The 17,428-nt window shown below is 39.4% G+C and overlaps 1 protein-coding gene across 11 annotated transcripts in view; it reads right to left on the bottom strand.

The window, feature by feature from the left end:
* The window catches only part of Trpc1 (transient receptor potential cation channel, subfamily C, member 1), a 45,315-nt gene that overhangs the window by 6,669 nt on the left and 21,218 nt on the right, over positions 1-17,428 (bottom strand). For 6 of the 11 annotated variants that reach the window (NM_001311123.2, NM_011643.4, XM_006511056.4 and 3 more), the window contains 5 exons: positions 14,685-14,816; positions 11,355-11,550; positions 9,393-9,729; positions 5,780-5,919; positions 4,343-4,486 (listed from right to left, as the gene is read on the bottom strand). In NM_001311123.2, coding sequence (NP_001298052.2) covers positions 4,343-4,486; positions 5,780-5,919; positions 9,393-9,729; positions 11,355-11,550; positions 14,685-14,816 — 949 coding nt within the window. Of the gene's footprint in view, positions 1-4,342; positions 4,487-5,779; positions 5,920-8,229; positions 8,370-9,392; positions 9,730-11,354; positions 11,551-14,684; positions 14,817-17,428 lie in introns of those variants that run through there. The other 5 variants (XM_006511053.4, XM_030244242.1, XR_003947858.1 and 2 more) reach the window with 4 other exon arrangements.

The following is a 17,428-nucleotide window of genomic DNA, read 5'->3' on the forward strand; positions in this document are numbered from 1 at the left end:
TGTTTCTTCTTACAGCAGATTTTCATCACCTATTGTACAAAGAAATTGCGATGTATATTTTCATGTAATTTGATTTTGGAATTTTGTCACCTTATGTAGTGAATTCTTCCAAAATATAATTTTTTTCCAATAAAAAAATTTATGTGGCTTCTTAAAGTTTACAAATAGTAAATCATTTTAAAATGAAGCCTTTCATCTGATTTTGTAACCAATTCTCAGCTAACGCCTAAAGGACTGCGTCATCATCCAGACATCCAGCCCTTATTCCTTTCTAGGAGTGACATCTTTCCCTCACCTCCCTGCTGTGCGACTGCACCCTCTGTGCAAGCTGCTCTAGGAAGTAATTATGTCGAGGAAGCAATCGCCATCTTTTGTAACTCTCATGGGACAATGAGAGACTTTATTCAAGTCTAATTTCATTTTTGTTCCTACTTCTTCAGTATCTGAAAATTAGGTATTTTTAATAAATCTTGATTTTTTTTAGATTAAGGAATACTTTGACAGCACTTCTTAACATTTATTATGCATCTTTTAAAAAGATTTATTTTTATTTTATGTGTAGGAGTATTTGCCAGCATGTATGTGTGTGTAAGCCACCATGTAAGATGCTAAGGTCCCTACTAAAACAGCAAGTACTCTTAACTGCTGAGCCATCTCTCCAGTTCCTGACAGTACTTTTTGAAGAGGAATTAGCCCTAAAAGATAGCCAATGGGGAGAAAGTACAAAAGGGTCCATCTACTTTTAAAAAAAGTATCATTGACAGAGATAGCAAAACGTAGAACATTCTAAACATTGTTTAAAAAGAGTGATGTATATTTGTATATATTATATATTTACATGTTCTGTGCTTGCATAGAACACTTATAGAACATCACATAATAAAAACAGTACAGGCTGAGTGTGCCCATGCACGCCTGTAAACCACAGCACTAGGTGTGGTATTTACAGGCGAGTGACAAAGCTCCTTTATCCCACTAGAGTGAGCTGGCTCCTTAAGCAGAAGCCCTGTGAGATGCACACTGCGGGCTCTCTCGGGAGCCCTGGCTGCAGCAGTGACTAAGCCACATGGTGCTTTCAAGCCTGCACCGCACTCCTCTGGCGCTCTAGCAGAGTGAGGACAGAAGAAACAGGGAGGGTTTAGAATCGCCAAACCCAAAACGTGAGAAAAGAAGAGACACATTTTCCTTAATGCACTGGCAGTGACTTTGGTGGGTCACTTAGGAAGACAAAGTCATTCATTCACACTGTGACTATTCAGAATAGGACACCAGAGTCAGCAGGGAACGCACCAAGGCAGCAATGAAACAACTGCCTGTGACAACTTCAGGAAAGACGACCTTCGAAGACATTTGCTGCACTGTTCACTTATTTAGAAATAAAGTTTTGAAAGTGACCATTTATAATGATATAATTTTAATTTTCAAAAATTGTTTTAACATACACAAGTTTTAACAACACAACTAAGTTTAAGAAAAATAAGTGTAACCAGTTTGAATATCAAGGTGAGTAATACTAAAGGAGATCAGCAGAGACTGACATTAGTTCTTGCATGTTACAGAACTAAGTATAGTACAGAGACATCTCAGCAGTGCGCTCGCTGGCTTGAATACTGAACTTGTATGTGATGGGCAAGCAGCAAAACCAGCGAAATGGTTTGTTTGTTTGTTTGTGTACAGAACGGTCATAGCATTATGCATTTGTAGATATAATAACATATGAAAGTGTAAAGAAATAAAAAAGAAAATTAAGCTATCAATACTGACATTTATAAAGGAGTTAATTGAATGTCAAAAAAAATGAAAATAAAGCTGGTATGCAGCAGAACACATGGTCTGTGCAGCACTGGAGGCTGAGGCAGGAGGACTAGAATAGAAGGAGGTCTAGGGACACGGGCCACCAGGAAAGTGCCTGCTCTACAAGTATGAGAACCTGAGTTGAGATCCCCAGTACCTATGAGAAAATGCTAGGTCATCTGCAAGGATGGGGGAGACAAAGAGAGACATCTCCAGAGCTCACTGGCCAGATAATTCAGTCAGTCAGTGAGGGCCGACTTCAGTGAGAAATCCTGTTTCAAAAGATAAGGTACAGAGAGCATCAGGTGTCAGGGAAGACACCTCAGGACTCTATGCATGTGTGTGCATGCAAAGGAACACATATACTTTAACTGAAAAAGGAAGGAGAGATGCAGGAAAGAGGCAGAGACAGAGAGACATGCACAGAGATTCACACACACAGAAAAAGAGAGACACACACAGAGAGGATCATAGGATACTACTATGAACAACAAACTGGATAGTCCAAATAGACAAACAAATAACTATAAATATATAACCTACCAAGAATAACTCATAAAGATATAGAAAGACTGTAAATAATATAAAATCCTGTAATTGATATAAAAATTAACCCAAAAATAACAACCTCTCACCTAAGAAAAGCCAAGGATTAGGTGACTCCAATGAAAAGCTCTATAAAATGCCTTTTAAAAATTACAAGGGGACTGGAGAAATGGCTCACAACAAGGAGGGCCCACGAGAGGATGGTTAAATCTTTCTCAGAAGGGGAAACAAAATATATATCAGATGTTGATGGAAGGAGGGAACTGGGTAGAAGAGGGGATGGGGAGGAGAGCGGGGCTGGAGTCAGACAGGGAGAGCAGGGTAGAGAAGGAGAAGCAGCGGTGTGGAGGAAGCAATCTCTAGGACATGTCAGAGACCTGGGATGGGTGGAGGTCCCAGGGGGTATATGGGGGTAACTCTAGCTGAGACTCCAAGCAACTGGGTGATATAGATATGGAAGTGGTCACTTCTTCTAGCCTAGCAGAACTCCCAGTAGGGGAAAAAGGATAACTCAACCATAAAACCTTTGATCCTAAATGTCTTCTGCCTACAAGAAGTGCAGGGACAAAGATACAGCACAGACAGAGGGAATGGCCAACCAGTGACAGCCCCAACTTGAGACCCATCCCATGGGCAAGCAGCAATCCTTGACACTATTAATGATACTCTGCTATGCTTGCACACAGGAACCTAGCATAACTGTCCTCTCAGAGACTCCTCCCAGCAGTTGACCAAAATGAATGCAGAGACCCAGAGCTAAACATTAGACGGAGCTCGTGGAGTCTCGTGGAAGAGTTGGGGGGAAGCATTGAGGGTCCTGGAGGGAATATTAACTCCACAAGAAAACAACAGATTCAACTGACCTGGACCCCTGGGGTCTTTCAGAGACTGAGCACCAACCAAAGAGTATACTTGGGTAGGACCTAGCACTCCCCCCCCTCCCTACCCCCCCGTCACCCCATGTAGCAGATGTGCAGCTTGGTCTTCATGTAAATCCACAACAACTGGAGTAGGGGCTGTCCTTGACTCTGCTGCCAGTCTGTAGATACTGTTCCCCTGAGGAGCACACCAGGGGACAGCACACCTCAGTACCCTCTGCTTCAGTTCTTGCTTTAAAGTTCCTGCCTTGACTTCCTGCAGTGATAGACTGTGATGTAGAGCTGTAAGCTAACATAAGCCCTTCCCTTCCCAAGGTTCTTCTTTTGGACATAGTGTTTTATCAGAGGAAAACAAAACAAAACAAACCCCTAAGAAAGAAGCTGGTACCAGGCTGTGGGGTACAGCTGTGACACACCTGACTGTGTTTGGGAGGACTGGGGTGGCACTGACCTGTCTACGTCTTTCATGTTATTTCTTCCTCTTTAGTTCTTTAGTTCCTCTGGGCTTTTTTCTTTTTCCTTTTACTCTGTCTTTTTTTTTTTTTTAAATAATTTAAAATGCCAACTTATGTTCTTTGTTGGCTTGTTAATGATAACTGCTTTATCTCATTGATTGCCTTAGGGCTTACAACACCCATCTTTACTTTATTACTGCCTATTTTCAAGTGGTATCATATTACTTTGAATATAGTAGAAATTCTTACAGTAGTGTGTTTATATTTCTCCCAGACTGGTCTTATTGTTATTATTGTCATTAATTTCACATGCATATATCTCTATGTTAAAATCCTATAGATAGTATTTTTTATTAAAAGCCAAATATCTTTCAAAGTTTAAATATGAAATTTAGTTTGGTAAAAACGAGACTTTTATGTTACTCCTTTCTATGAAACTTAACAATATATTAAGACTACCTATAAAGAATGAAGGGAGGAGGCCAATGAAGCACAGCTTGATTCAGTTTCAATTCTTAAAAGAAAATTATCAATGAGCCACAAGCAAAGTCTTGCTAGTCATTTTCAAAAGCCAAGTAGAGTTTTAACATCATGAGAACAGTGCTTAAGTGGGTAAGCAGATGCAACAGTAGTGACATGCAATGAACATTCTTGAAAACCTTTATTTACCTGCAGTGGGCCCAAAATAGAGCTGGTTGTATACATAAAAAAGAGTCGAAGGTAACTCAGAACGTTTGCAAAAGCAAAAAGCCCTTCTGCTACAAGCGTGGGGTGGAATGCATCCCAGTCCTTCCGGTCAGCAAAGTCATGAAACTGGAAGCAGGAAGAGAAGCCAAAGGTCAGTCAGGAAAGTGAAGAGAGAGATTCTAAAATGTCTGAAATTGTCATCTTGTAGGAGATCTAGATAATGTTTTAGCCAAACAAAAGATTTCCATGTATGTTAGGAAATACCACTTTATATGCAGAGACTTATCAGAAATTCTTTGCTTTAAAAGAAATAAACAAGTTATAAAATGTATTAGACATTTTATGAGCAAAATATTAGCTAGTTTCTCTAAACTGTATAACATAAATCACGAACATGTATGTTATCAGTTAATTAGAAGCCATACTAAACCTAGTCCTCTGACTTAGGAATTTAGAGCAAACTACAAGTCACCCCACCCCACCCCCTTCAAATTAAAAAACCAAAGTGCTGTTGAACCTAGACAACATCTGTCTGCCTGTCTGCCTGTCTGCCTGTCCCGCTGGCTGAGACCATATACCAGTTGTTCTGTGTGACTGTTAGCCACATATCCTTCCACTCTCAAAATGTCTTGTTTAGATTTGAAAACTACTTCTAGAAGTAAAGAAATTGGTCTGAAAAATCAATGCCACCTGACCTATCAGGCACTGTATCTGACCATTTTCATTTCTAGATGGCCAATTGCGACTTTTTAGTAACTTCTCACTTCAGTCACTGAAATGCTCTCTTACCAACATGCTGCACACTTTTGACCACTTAAACAAACAGATGTTACATAAAGTAAACTGAAAGAATCACATCGCTCTGTCTATATAAATAGCAAAAAAAAAATCAGGCAATATTATGTATCTTAGTTCCTTAGATATGCCACCCATAACTAACATAGAGTCTACTATATTTTCTGGCTTTGTGAAATCATAAATATTGATGAAAGTAAAATTATAAAAGATTAAGTAAATGAGCTAAAAGAAGAAATAAAACATTTGGTAGAAAGAAAATACCTAGGACCTGTATTTAAAAACTATATAGTCTTAGATGCATTATTAATATCTGAGTCATTTTCTTATTGGCAAAATGAGGATAATGACTTCTGTTCTGTCTTAAAGAATTGCTATGAAAATGAAATTAGATACTGTGTACCTAACATCAACCATGGTACCTAACATATGGCAGGTAACCATTAATGAAAAGGTAAGCCATTCAAAGGACTGAAAAAGTCAGCAACCACATTCACACAGATTATTTTAAAGTGAATATATATATATCAGACATAGATTTGGGTCTACATTAAGTCTGAGTTACATACACAGTTATCTTAGTTTTTGAAGTAAATGTATCTTTGATTGACAGTAGACAGTCACCTTGTTGTGAGCCACCACTTTGAGGGCAAAGGTTGCCAAGTAAAGGGAATTCATAACAAAGCTGAGCTGGTTACGCGATTCTTCTAGGAAGTCTTCCAACCCTTCATACCACAGTCTCTTAATGTCTGACCAAATCATCCCTAAAATGATAAAAAAAAAAGATAAGCCAGGTTTATTAATTCAACTATATGCTAAATAATACTTTCAGAGACAAAGTGTTTCTAGCTCTTGGGTTAACTATACCCTGGTATAATTGTATTCCAAAGGCAGCAGGGGTCTGTGGAGGGGAACAACAGCTTTTGGGTGAAGATCTTTTAAAACTTGCAAGAAAAAAAAGCCATATGTTTCATGCAACTTAAAAAAACTAACCTTAGGTTTCATATCGGCCGGAATGGGACATTAACTGATGAGAAATAAACTAGGAAGATAAATGCATGCATGTGAGCCGCCCCCATGGTTTTGTTCTCAACTCTTTTAACTATGAAATATAGTGCTTTCATGATCTTCTCTGATCTATTTTTTTTTATCTAGTGGTTTAAAAATAGCATCTTGTGACAACAGTCTCAAATTTCCGTAATTTTTGTGTGATCAGTGAATAAGTGCATGCATGCACGGATGTATAGAAGCCAGAGGTCAATGTCAGTTGTTCCTCAATGACCTGTCCACCTTAGCTCTTGAGACAGGGTCTCAGTGAACTTGGAGTCCATTTCTGGCTGGCCAACAAGCTGCAGGATCCACCTGTCTGTCTTCATAGCACTGAGGCTACAGGTGTACACTGGAGTACATGGCTTTTATGTAGTGTTGTGGGCCTAACCTCAGGTCCTCAAGCCTGCACAGTAGGCAGTCTGCTGACTTAGCCATCTTCCCAACTTATTTAAACTTAGTTCATACTTATATAACAATTTCTACCTCCAAACCTCTCTCCTAAACTCAGCTTATTTAGGCACTCTTCTCTCTGCTCCCTAGTTAGAGATGTGTCCAACTGAGCTCATCTCTGCCTCAAATTCACACGTGCAGATTTTCTTCTCATTTCAGTCATTAGCATTCCAGTCCTCTAGTTGTTCAATATGAATCAATTCATTGCTTGAATCAACCCCAGCTCCTGTTTCTTCTAAACTTCACACTCATTACAAAAGCAAATCCTGTCCTCCCATGCCCCCTTCAGGTAGAGAACCCAGATTCAGCCACCACTCTGAACCCTCTGGCCCCATCTCTAGGCATGGACTCTAGACTCACACTGGCTAGACTCACTGTCACCAATGCTACAGGCTCCCACTGCCTGACTACAAGCCCCCTAGATCCCCAAGAGTGAGGCCTAAGCTCCCTTCAGCTGGGGTGTAACCCGATGGGTGCAGGTGACAGGAAACGGATTCAGACACCCACTCGAAATGGAAGACAGGATTTCCATACCAAGAAACACTAACTCCAGATACCTAGACCATAAACCCATTCTCATGAGTGATGCCACTTGTGCTCAACAACAGCCTGCAGGACTTCCATGTCATCTTAGGGCAGGCCAATCTGACTCCCAGTTGTTATGTTTACCTCTGTCATTCTCCCTAGACCCTTATTTTCAGCAGTTTCTAAGTCAAGAAACCATCTTACAGATGAAGCCATAGGTACTCTCCTAAGAACTTCAAGGCAAACACTTCTTAAGCTTTGTACTTATGGGGCTGAGTTAATTGTTATCTGAACACTTTTTTTTTTTCCAAAAATGGTACTGTGCTTAAATACAGCTAAAGTAAAATGATCTGGGCCAACTCTAGAAGTCCTGGTCCAGCGCCGGTTACAGGAAACTTGGGCTGAGCCGAGTTTCATTCTTCCCTCATTCTGATCATCTTTTTCTGCCAGTGGCAAAGCCTGCAGGGGAATCACCATAATATACTCAGTTGGTAAAGGGCTTGCCATGCAAGACTGGGAAGTGAATTCAGATCCCGGCATAGACATAAAGAGCCAGGTGTTAGGAAAAGTATCGGCTCAGGACCCCCAAGACCAAGTTCTCAGCACAAAGGAGATTTATTTGCCCCAGAGGGACAGGGCAGGGAATAAGAGACAAGGACAGGAGTTAGAGGATGATCAGGAAGGGGAAGGAAACATGGGGAAGGGGGGAAGGGTATTTGTCCCGGGGGTGGGGGAAGGGGAGCACATAAAGGATGGAGAGGAGACCAACAGGGGACATGAGAAAATGCCAGGTTATAAAGTTACAGGAAACCCTGTGTTAGGATGTTAGGGTATTCATTTTAATTGGGCATGCTAATTAGGTGACCCAAAAGGGCTTTTGATTGCTAGACTTTAATATTTTGATAGCTAGGCCTTAGTAATCAGCCTCAGGAGGAGGAAGTGACCAAATAAGGGACTAGTATTAGGAATCTAATCTAAGGGTTTTTAGAAAGGCAGTGGGAATGGGGGAGAAGGGCAAGGCTTGCCAGAGTCATGCTCACCACACTCACCACATGCTGACCAGAGCTCCTTGACTAGGTGCATAGTGTACCCCAGTAGCCCCAGTGCTAGGGAGGCAGAGACAGGCAGATCCCTGGAGCCAACCAGTCTATCCATATTGGGGAGATCAAGGTTGTATGAGAGACCCTGCCTCAAAAAACAAGGTAGAGAACAGCTGAACAATACACGAACCCAACTTTGACTTTTGGCCTCCATGCATGTACACATACATACAATTAAAAAAAAAAACTTTTAACTTATGAGCTGCGAAGACAGCTCAGTTTATGTTTGCTATGAAAGCATGATGATTTGTGTTAAAATCCTATCGCGCGCACACACACACACACACACACACACACACACACACACACACACACACACACAGACAGAGTCAGGTATGGCAAACACCTGTAATATCAACAGCAGACTCAGGAAATCACTAGGATGTGCTGGCCAGCCAGCATGGTCTGATCCAGCCCCACCCCTCAGTGAGATACTTACTGTCTTAAAAAGTGAGGTGGATATCCCTGAGGTATAACACCTGCATACTGCTGTGTAACAGAAGATTAAGACATTCCACTCTGCAGAGAAGTTCCTTAAGCAGGAAGGTAAACTACTCAAAATAGCTTCATAAAGCCCCCTGTAACTGACCGCATTCACTAGACCCCTTCCTGCCTGAGTAAACAATAAAAGCTGAGACCAAAGGAAACCAAGCTTTCAAAGACAACCCAGACAGACCAGCTGCCTTCAAGGTTGGGTTAGACCAGCTGAGGCACTTGGAAAGGACACTCTCCAACCTCTTGAGCTGCCTGCAGGCTGTGCTGTGTGTTCTAGGTTCCTAGCTCTGTGAGCTGGGGTGCGCTTTGGTGATACAGCTGTCTTTGAGTTATTCCTGCGCCCTTAAGTAACCCTTCATCAATATTCCTGTAAGGAAGCCAATACAATTCGCTGGTTCACCAAACTGGACTTTCATGGTATCCATACTTTGGTCAGCCACAAGATTCCTATCTGTGGGAAGTAGATGTGTATGCTGCAGCTCCCCGGGAAAAGTTTTGTCACATAATACACCCTCATTGCATTCACAGGCACACATGTATATCAGCACAGACATGTGCATAAACACACACACACACATACACACAGAGACAAATCTTCTGAACTCATTGACACTTACCAATAATCCACAGTATGAGAAGGTAATCTATTCTCTCCAGGGCTGGTCCCATTGTATTTTTCTTGTCCTCATTGTAGACAAGTGAGTAGAGATTTAGTAACAGCAAGAATGTGAAATACGATGCTCCATGAATAATGAATTTCATGAAAGGTGTGTGAATGATTCTGCCAAATTGAGATTTGGGAGCTATCAAATAGCATAGTGACAAAACTGGCCAGAAGATGCCAACTGTCAAAACAGTCATTATCTTCTTACAGGTGGGCTTACGGCGGTAACCTGACATCTGTCCAAACCAAACCGTGTTCAGGAACTGCTGGCAATTTGACTGGGAGACAAACTGAAAAGGACACACAGAAACATAAAAAACAAAAGCAGGGTTAAAAAAAAAAACAAACTCTTAAAACAGTAACTGACTGGTATTCAAAGTATTAACATTAGGAAAAAAGCCTACAAAGTTTACAGTTTTTTTCCCTCTTACAACTAAGAGTGAAGAGGTTCAGAGAATAGACTATGGAGTCTGATCACACAGATTCACATCTAGGCTCTGACACAGACGAAATGACCATGAGTAAGTTTTCAGCCTCTCCAAGCTTCCCAGCCCTCATTTCTAACGTCTCGATAGCAACAGTAGCTCCTCATGAACTTGTGAAGATTCAGTGTCGTGTTCTTAGGATACGGCCTTGGTCACAGCACATGCTGTTTTAAATATTAATAGTATTAGCAGCCTAGGGAACTAATCACATTTAAATGCTATCATGAGCCTTTATTAGTCAGCACAAAAATATCCAATATGTATAAAAGTTGAAAGTTAATGTGCATTCCATAGAGACAGCATTAACTAATCTTTGAGAAAGTACTGGCTTTAGTTCCTAAGTTCTAAGGAATAGAGATGGCCTGATAAAAAATGGTCCATGTATCAGATCCAGACACACTTCACAAAAGCACAGAGAGCGACTTAAAATACATCAGATATCAGAGATACTAGTTTCCCCCTGCAGTGCAAGGCTGAAGTTAGGGCCTTGTACACGGTAGGCAAGTGTTCTACCACTCTGCTAAGTCCTCAGGCCTCTTGTTAGCCTTCACTTGAGACAGTCTTGCTAAGCTGACCAGGCAGATCTTGGACTAAAGATCTTCCTGCCTCAGTAGCTGGGATTATAGGCCTGAGCCATTAAAAGAACTCTTTTAAAAATTACTTTTAAGATTTTTTTTGTGTGTATGTTTTACTTATATGCATGTATGGATGCCATGGAAGTGCATAGTATTTGCAGGGGTAAGAAGAGGGCATTGGTATCCCTTGTAAATGAATCACAGATGTTTGTGAGCCACCACATGGGTTTGAGGAATCAAACCAGGGACCTGATCAAAAGCAACAAGTACTCCAAACCGCTAAGCTACTCCGCCAGCCCCCAAATAATACTCTTAAGCTTGGTCAATAGTAAATTTCATGTAAAATTTCAAGAAAAATCTCAAATAAGAACAAAATATAATAATAATTAGAAATTATATTAAATAGTATTTAGAAGAGCAAGTTTTCAATTATAAATGTTCTATGTCCACAGCAGTTTGAGGCATGGGCATGGATTCTCTATATTCCTGTCACTGAGAGGTGGTGGGAGAAGAGGCCAACACTGTTCCCATCTGTCCTTCAACTCAATAAACTGTGGTTCCTGTGGCCAGCAGACTCTAGTAGAAAGGATGCAATGTGACTTCTAAAAGGCTTCCTTCAGGGTCATGCTCTCAGCTCATGCATCTGATCACTCAGCATGCTAGGACCACTGCTGGTCCTGGCTGATGCTCAGAAACCTACCAAACAGGATCTTTCTACTTTCAGACACTAGCATGACCTTTCCTTTAAGCTATATATACATTACTGAGTTATCAACGTTATACTGTTCATATTGTTACAACTTTTATTTAAGAACCAAGGTAAAGAAAATAAATATATCACAGAAAGCTTCATACCTCCTTCTGGTTATATTTGATAGCAAGTTTCAGACGACTTAAGTTCATTCTTTCTTCTAGTAGTCCTCGTTTGTCAAGAGGCTCATCGCTAGATGTATGGTTCAGGATAACTTCCAGTTCACGAGAATTCCGGGCTTGTGCGAGCAAATCTTTAGCAAACATTTTGCACTGACGGGCTAGCTCTTCATAATCATTCCTACAAAACGCAGTCTCTATTAGGAATGTCACTCCCACTGCCCAAGGAGATTACATCACTAGAAATTACTTTACTCAGCAGTATTTAAATTCTGACAGGACTACATAAGATCTTCTCTTTTCTTGCTGACACAAGAGCTTTCTGGTGCAGAAATTCTCCACAGCTTTGGAGAAACAGACTTCCTGTGCCCATACTGATGATTTCAGGTGAGCACAGTATACTTTATACACACTGAGAAACGTTTAATAAAACTTGCTCAGTTCTTCACTTCACTTACTTCTCATTCTCTGTAAGATGCTGTCTCAGGTAGGGTTTTTCTGCTGTGAACAGACACCATGATCAAGGCAACTCTTATAAAGGACAATATTGACTTGGGGCTGGCTTACAGGCTCAGAAGTTCAGTCATTATCATCAAGGTGGGAGCATGGCAGCATCCAGGCAGATGTGAGGCTAAGGGAGATGAGAGTTCTACATCTTCATCCAAAGACAGAAAGGGGAAGAATGGCTTCCAGACAGCTAGGAGGAGGATCTTAAAGCCCATGCCCACAGTGACACACCTATTCCAACAGGCCACACCTCCTAATAGTGCCACTCCCTGGGCCAAGCATATTCAAACCATCACAGATGGCTAAAATGTCCCTTGATATTAGTCATGTAAACAATAAAAACAATGCTTTTACTATTACTGGGCAATGTAAGCTTACAGCAACTTTCAGTTATATACAACATATGCATGCTATTCTAATACTGAAAAAGATTTCTTAAAAGCACTCATTTGAGGGAAATTCAAGTTAAAAACCCCACTAACTGCAGCTCCTAAGGGACTTTCTTCAGGAGTACTATTTTCTACATTTACCACTGTCTTTGAATTACTTATAAAACATTTCTTTAACATAATTTGTGAGAAATGAAGTTTTAGTAAATAATTCTTTATTAAACATCAATTACATTAAATTTATAACTCAGTTAATCAAAAATAAGTATGTTGCAGATAACTATTACTCATGCATATGAGGCTAGACATTTGAAAATAATTGTATTCAGCTCTTTTCTCATGCAGAAAAAAATATGAGAGCAGGAAGGTGTCCACTGCTTACTCTTCCTACAGGGTGACTAGTCCAGGAACTGGCTGTGTGAAGCTACAACTCAATCCTCAGCCTTTTCCTTAGAGGCAAACATTTTTCTCATTTTTTACATTATTACATAACATGAGAACAATTCACTGGATTTCTCTGACAAATAAAGTATTTATTACATGCCTTCTGGCTTAGGAATATATAACTGCAGGTAGGAACATGCATCAAAGTGTTATAACAAACATACCTCATCTTTAAATAAACATTTAAGATGGCTAGAGCAAATACATAATTTATTGATCTAATCTGTTTAACCTCTAATAGATTATGAGAAGATAATTAAGTGCTTGTGTAGTTTAGACAGAGATTCAGTTAGAGGTGAACCAGGAGCTTGCACTCTAATATAACTTTATGGGTTTCGTCTCCCTCCTCTTTTCCTTTTTGGTGTTTCAAAGATGGTCTCTCACTGTGTAACCCTGCTATCCAGGAAATCATCAGGTAGACCAGGTTGGCCTTGGAACTCACAATAGTTCTGTATCTCAAGTGCAGGGATTAACGATGTGTGTCACCATGCCCTACCCTTGTCTCCCTTTCTGAGACACAGTTTTGCTGAGACACAGCTTTGTTATGTAGCCCAGGAGCTGGCTTCACACACCAATCATCTTGCTTCCACCTCACAAGTGGTGGGACTGCAGGATGTGGCACAATGCCGAGCTATAACTTTGCTTCATTCAGTTTTAGCTCTGCTTTTTGTTTTGTTTTTTTTTGTTGTTGTTGTTGTTGTTTGTTTTTTGTTTTTCCAGACAGGGTTTCTCTGTTTAGCCCTGGCTGTCCTGGAACTCGCTCTGTAGACCAGGCTGGCCTCGAACTCAGAAATTCGCCTGCCTCTGCCTCCCAAGTGCTGGGATTAAAGGCGTAAGCCACCAGGCCCGGCTTACCTCTGCTTTTAACTCGATGCTGACATTAGTAAAAACATCTTGCATTTGCACCCCTTTCTCTGCCTACTGAATACCAGATTGAAATAAGTGAGTTTTAAGATAACATTCAAATCTAACTTTACTTGTTCATGACTGTACTACAATCATAGTAGTTGTACAAATCAATTTTGGAAGAAATTATATAATTTCTAATTTATATGGAAAGAAAAATAAGGTTAAAATAAGAACTTCTTCATACTTAAATAAAATAAAATTTATTCATAGCCTCATGTCTTAATAAAATTAAGTTTTTAACTATGTCTTGTAAGTTTCTCAAATTGTATGTGTGTGTGTGTGTGTGTGTGTGTGTGTGTGTGTGTGTGTGTGTGTTGTGGTAGTTTGAAAATGCTTGGCCTTATTAGGAGGTGTGACCTTGTTGGAAGAAACGTGTCACTGTGGGGATGGGCTTGAGATCACCTAGCTGCCTGGAAGTCAATCTCCTCAAGACCTTCAGACCATGCTCCCACCCTGATGATAATGGGCAGAACCTCTGAACCTGTAAGCCAGCCCTAATTAAATGTTGTCCTTCATGAGTTGCTTTGGTCATGGTGTCTGTTCACAGCAGTAAAACCCTAAGTAAGACAGATGTCATATTGAGTTTTTCTTTTTAATGTAATGTACTTAAAGAATAGTAGTTCTAAACTTTAAAACTTTGTAGGTTTTTCATAAGTCTCTGGACTCAGGACTTTGAAGAACACATTATATATGCCTGTATTAAGGCTAGTGAAAACTGTGAGTCTCTGATCCTGTTCCAGTGAGTGTTAACTTTTCAAGATGGAGCAGAGCCACACAAGCAACTATGAAAGGAAAGAGTTTTCAAGTACAGTCCCTGTTGGCACTTTTCAAACGGGAGCTGCCAAGAGGACTCTACAACAGATACTCCGCCATAAGGATAGTCTCAAGGGGATTTGGGGGTTAAAGAGAAAGGACAGAGGAGGAATAGACTAAATAGCACCAAGACATGTTCCTTAGACAGAGAAAATAAATTCTAAGTGTCAACAACATTAGTCAGCTTATGAAAAGATTGAGGCAGAAGAGTCTACAACAAAAGACATAACAAACAACATCTACTTTTTCCCACCTGAATTCCACCTCCACAAGGCTGAGTTCCTTTAAGTCAGCACTAAGTTCAAACGCTCTCAGAATTGGATCTTCCTCTGTTAACATTATCAGAGCTGGACTGGCCAGACATCTATAGATATCAAGACGAAACCTGTGATAGAATTTAATTACCCAATGTAAAAAACAAAACAAAACAAAAAAACACAAACATACCCTTGTTAGTTTTACTCTCCAATCTTTATAAATGTATAAATATTTCAAGATATTTCCATAAGAAGAAACACCTAAAACTTAAGTATTTTGAAAACAAACATTGGAAAATGTTGTCCACAGCTTTAAGTTACTGTCTCTTTTCAAACATTCAAAATTGTGGCTGTCTTGGTATATACACACCTGCAGTTTCATCTCTCAGGCAGCTAGCTGAGACAGGATTGGGGTTTGAAGGTTACAAAGCAGGTTTTAGGCCAATCTGGGATACAGAACAAGAACAACTTCATATGGCTGGAGGGGTCACAGACCCGAGAGGAGAAACTACTGCTTACTGATGTTTCCTAAACCAATAGAACTTCTAAATCCTTGTCTTTATACCCACAGATGAGTGCATCTCTTGTACCTCATTAGAAAAGCATCAAAATGCAGAACCAGGAGCTTTTGGGTGCACAATCCCATCTTTTGCATCTACAAGGTTACCCCTACATCTCAGGTTTGGGGGGAAACACAGAAGAGGTAGGCAGAGAGACTGTAAGAGTCAGTGGCCCAGACCCCTTCCTACAGACTGTCCTCTAGGTATGACAGTGAAAATGCACCCATGAAATCTCAACAATATGGCTGCCTGAACAAGACCAGCATAATGACAACACCAGAGGATGTGCCACTGTACAGAGGGCAAAGTTCATATGGCCCCACCCCTAGAGAACAAGCTGCAGGTAGCCAGTGCCTGCTGAAAGAACTAGTTTCCTCCAAGGATAGCTCCTACACAGGATGTTCAATCCCGAATGGTCATCCCTGGACACATGCATACAAACAACATGAAATGGATTCAGTAGAGTGTGTGTGTGTATCAATAATAATTAAGAAAGCATGGATTTCAGAGGAGAAACACAAGAAGAGCTTGAGACAGAAGGGAGAGGTGAGAATTATGTAGATAACATGCTCATGTAAAAAGTTCTCAAAAAATAATAATTAAAAAAGAATGACAAAACCCCCCATAATCGAGTTGTATTTATGACTACACAGAGGACACTTATTGTTTCTTGTCAGATAAATGTTTCCTATTAAATTAATTTGTCAGCTGCATAACTATACTAAGACTATAGAGTGTCCTGCCTCAAAAAATCAAAAATTCACAATGGTTAAACTGAATATTCTTTTACTTCTGAACATCTTAATTGTAGGAGAAATATTCTATTTATAATTCCTGTCACATAACATATCCGTCTGGAAAATATGAACACATATATTTTAATGATCTAATTTAAAACCAGTATTTCTCCTTTCTTAATTTTATTTTTGTTTATAGTTCATATTATCAAATTAAGTTAATTGAAATGATATATACTTTTTAAAAAAAGAGAAATGATACAAAAATTCCTTTTATAATATAAAGTAAAACGCTATCCCTGAACCTACATAAATTTAAAGAAAATGTGCTAGCAAATACCTACTATGATATGGATTGAACGATTACTAAGTTTTCCTCTCCCAAAGCTTAAACTTCTTCAGAATCCTAGATATATTTAACATATGTCTCATTATTCCAGGTTATAATTTTGAAAGATTTTTCAACTAGTTATGAGTAAAATTATTATTATATATAGTTTCTAGATAATTGGGTGAACGAATCCCTTTATTCTCTGTAATTTAATAAATATTCCCATTTCAATAACAAAATAGGAAATAAACAATTCATCAAAATTCTTTAATATAAACATTTAAATATAGTTTGTAGTTCACAAATTTGAGAGATTTAATACATGTATGTGTTTTGCATAAAAATTTAATGCACACTTGTCATTTTAGAGTAGACAACCCAGGAACCTGAATGCTACAGTCCTGCTCTATGGTCACCATGTTTCAATGTATCTCATTCTTTACTACAACCAGTTTTCCATTTGATGGCTGTCCACAGAATCTCCATTAATGAACACTTAAGTTGCTCCTAATTTGTTTCTACTATAAAAACGAAACAACAGATATTCTTTAATTCTTACATCCTATATACGGTTCAAATTGTTGGGCAAAAACAGCATGCATATCATATACTCTCAGATATTATTGAGAGCGATAAAATAAAAAAGTGAATTTCCCACAAGCCTCTGTTATATTCACTGGATTAGGCACTGCCATCCTAAATTTGGCCTTAATAGAAAATGGGGCTTTAGGCTGTTCTAGCCTGTATTTCTTTAGAAGATCATCTATCCGTTCGAGCTTTATAGTTATGCTTCTGTAAACTGCCTGTTCAAATTCTTTAGCCCACTTTTTCCTATTGATTTTTCTCAAGTCAAAAGTGACGCAAATACCTTTTCCGTTGTTTAACTTCTTATTTTCTTTGTAATGGATTTTTTCTAGATAAAATTCTAAATTTACTGACACATTCCTCATTTAATCTATAGCTTTAATGTTATTTATAAGCAAAGATAGTCTGCATTCATTGATACACAGGGGGCTGGGGCAGGAGGATTGCTTGAACTCAAAGCTAGCTTGGGAAATATACCAAGATACCATATTAAAACAAACAAACTGACAAACCAACCAACCAAACTG

Source organism: Mus musculus, chromosome 9, assembly GCF_000001635.26.
Source record: "Mus musculus strain C57BL/6J chromosome 9, GRCm38.p6 C57BL/6J".
NCBI lineage: Eukaryota > Metazoa > Chordata > Mammalia > Rodentia > Muridae > Mus > Mus musculus.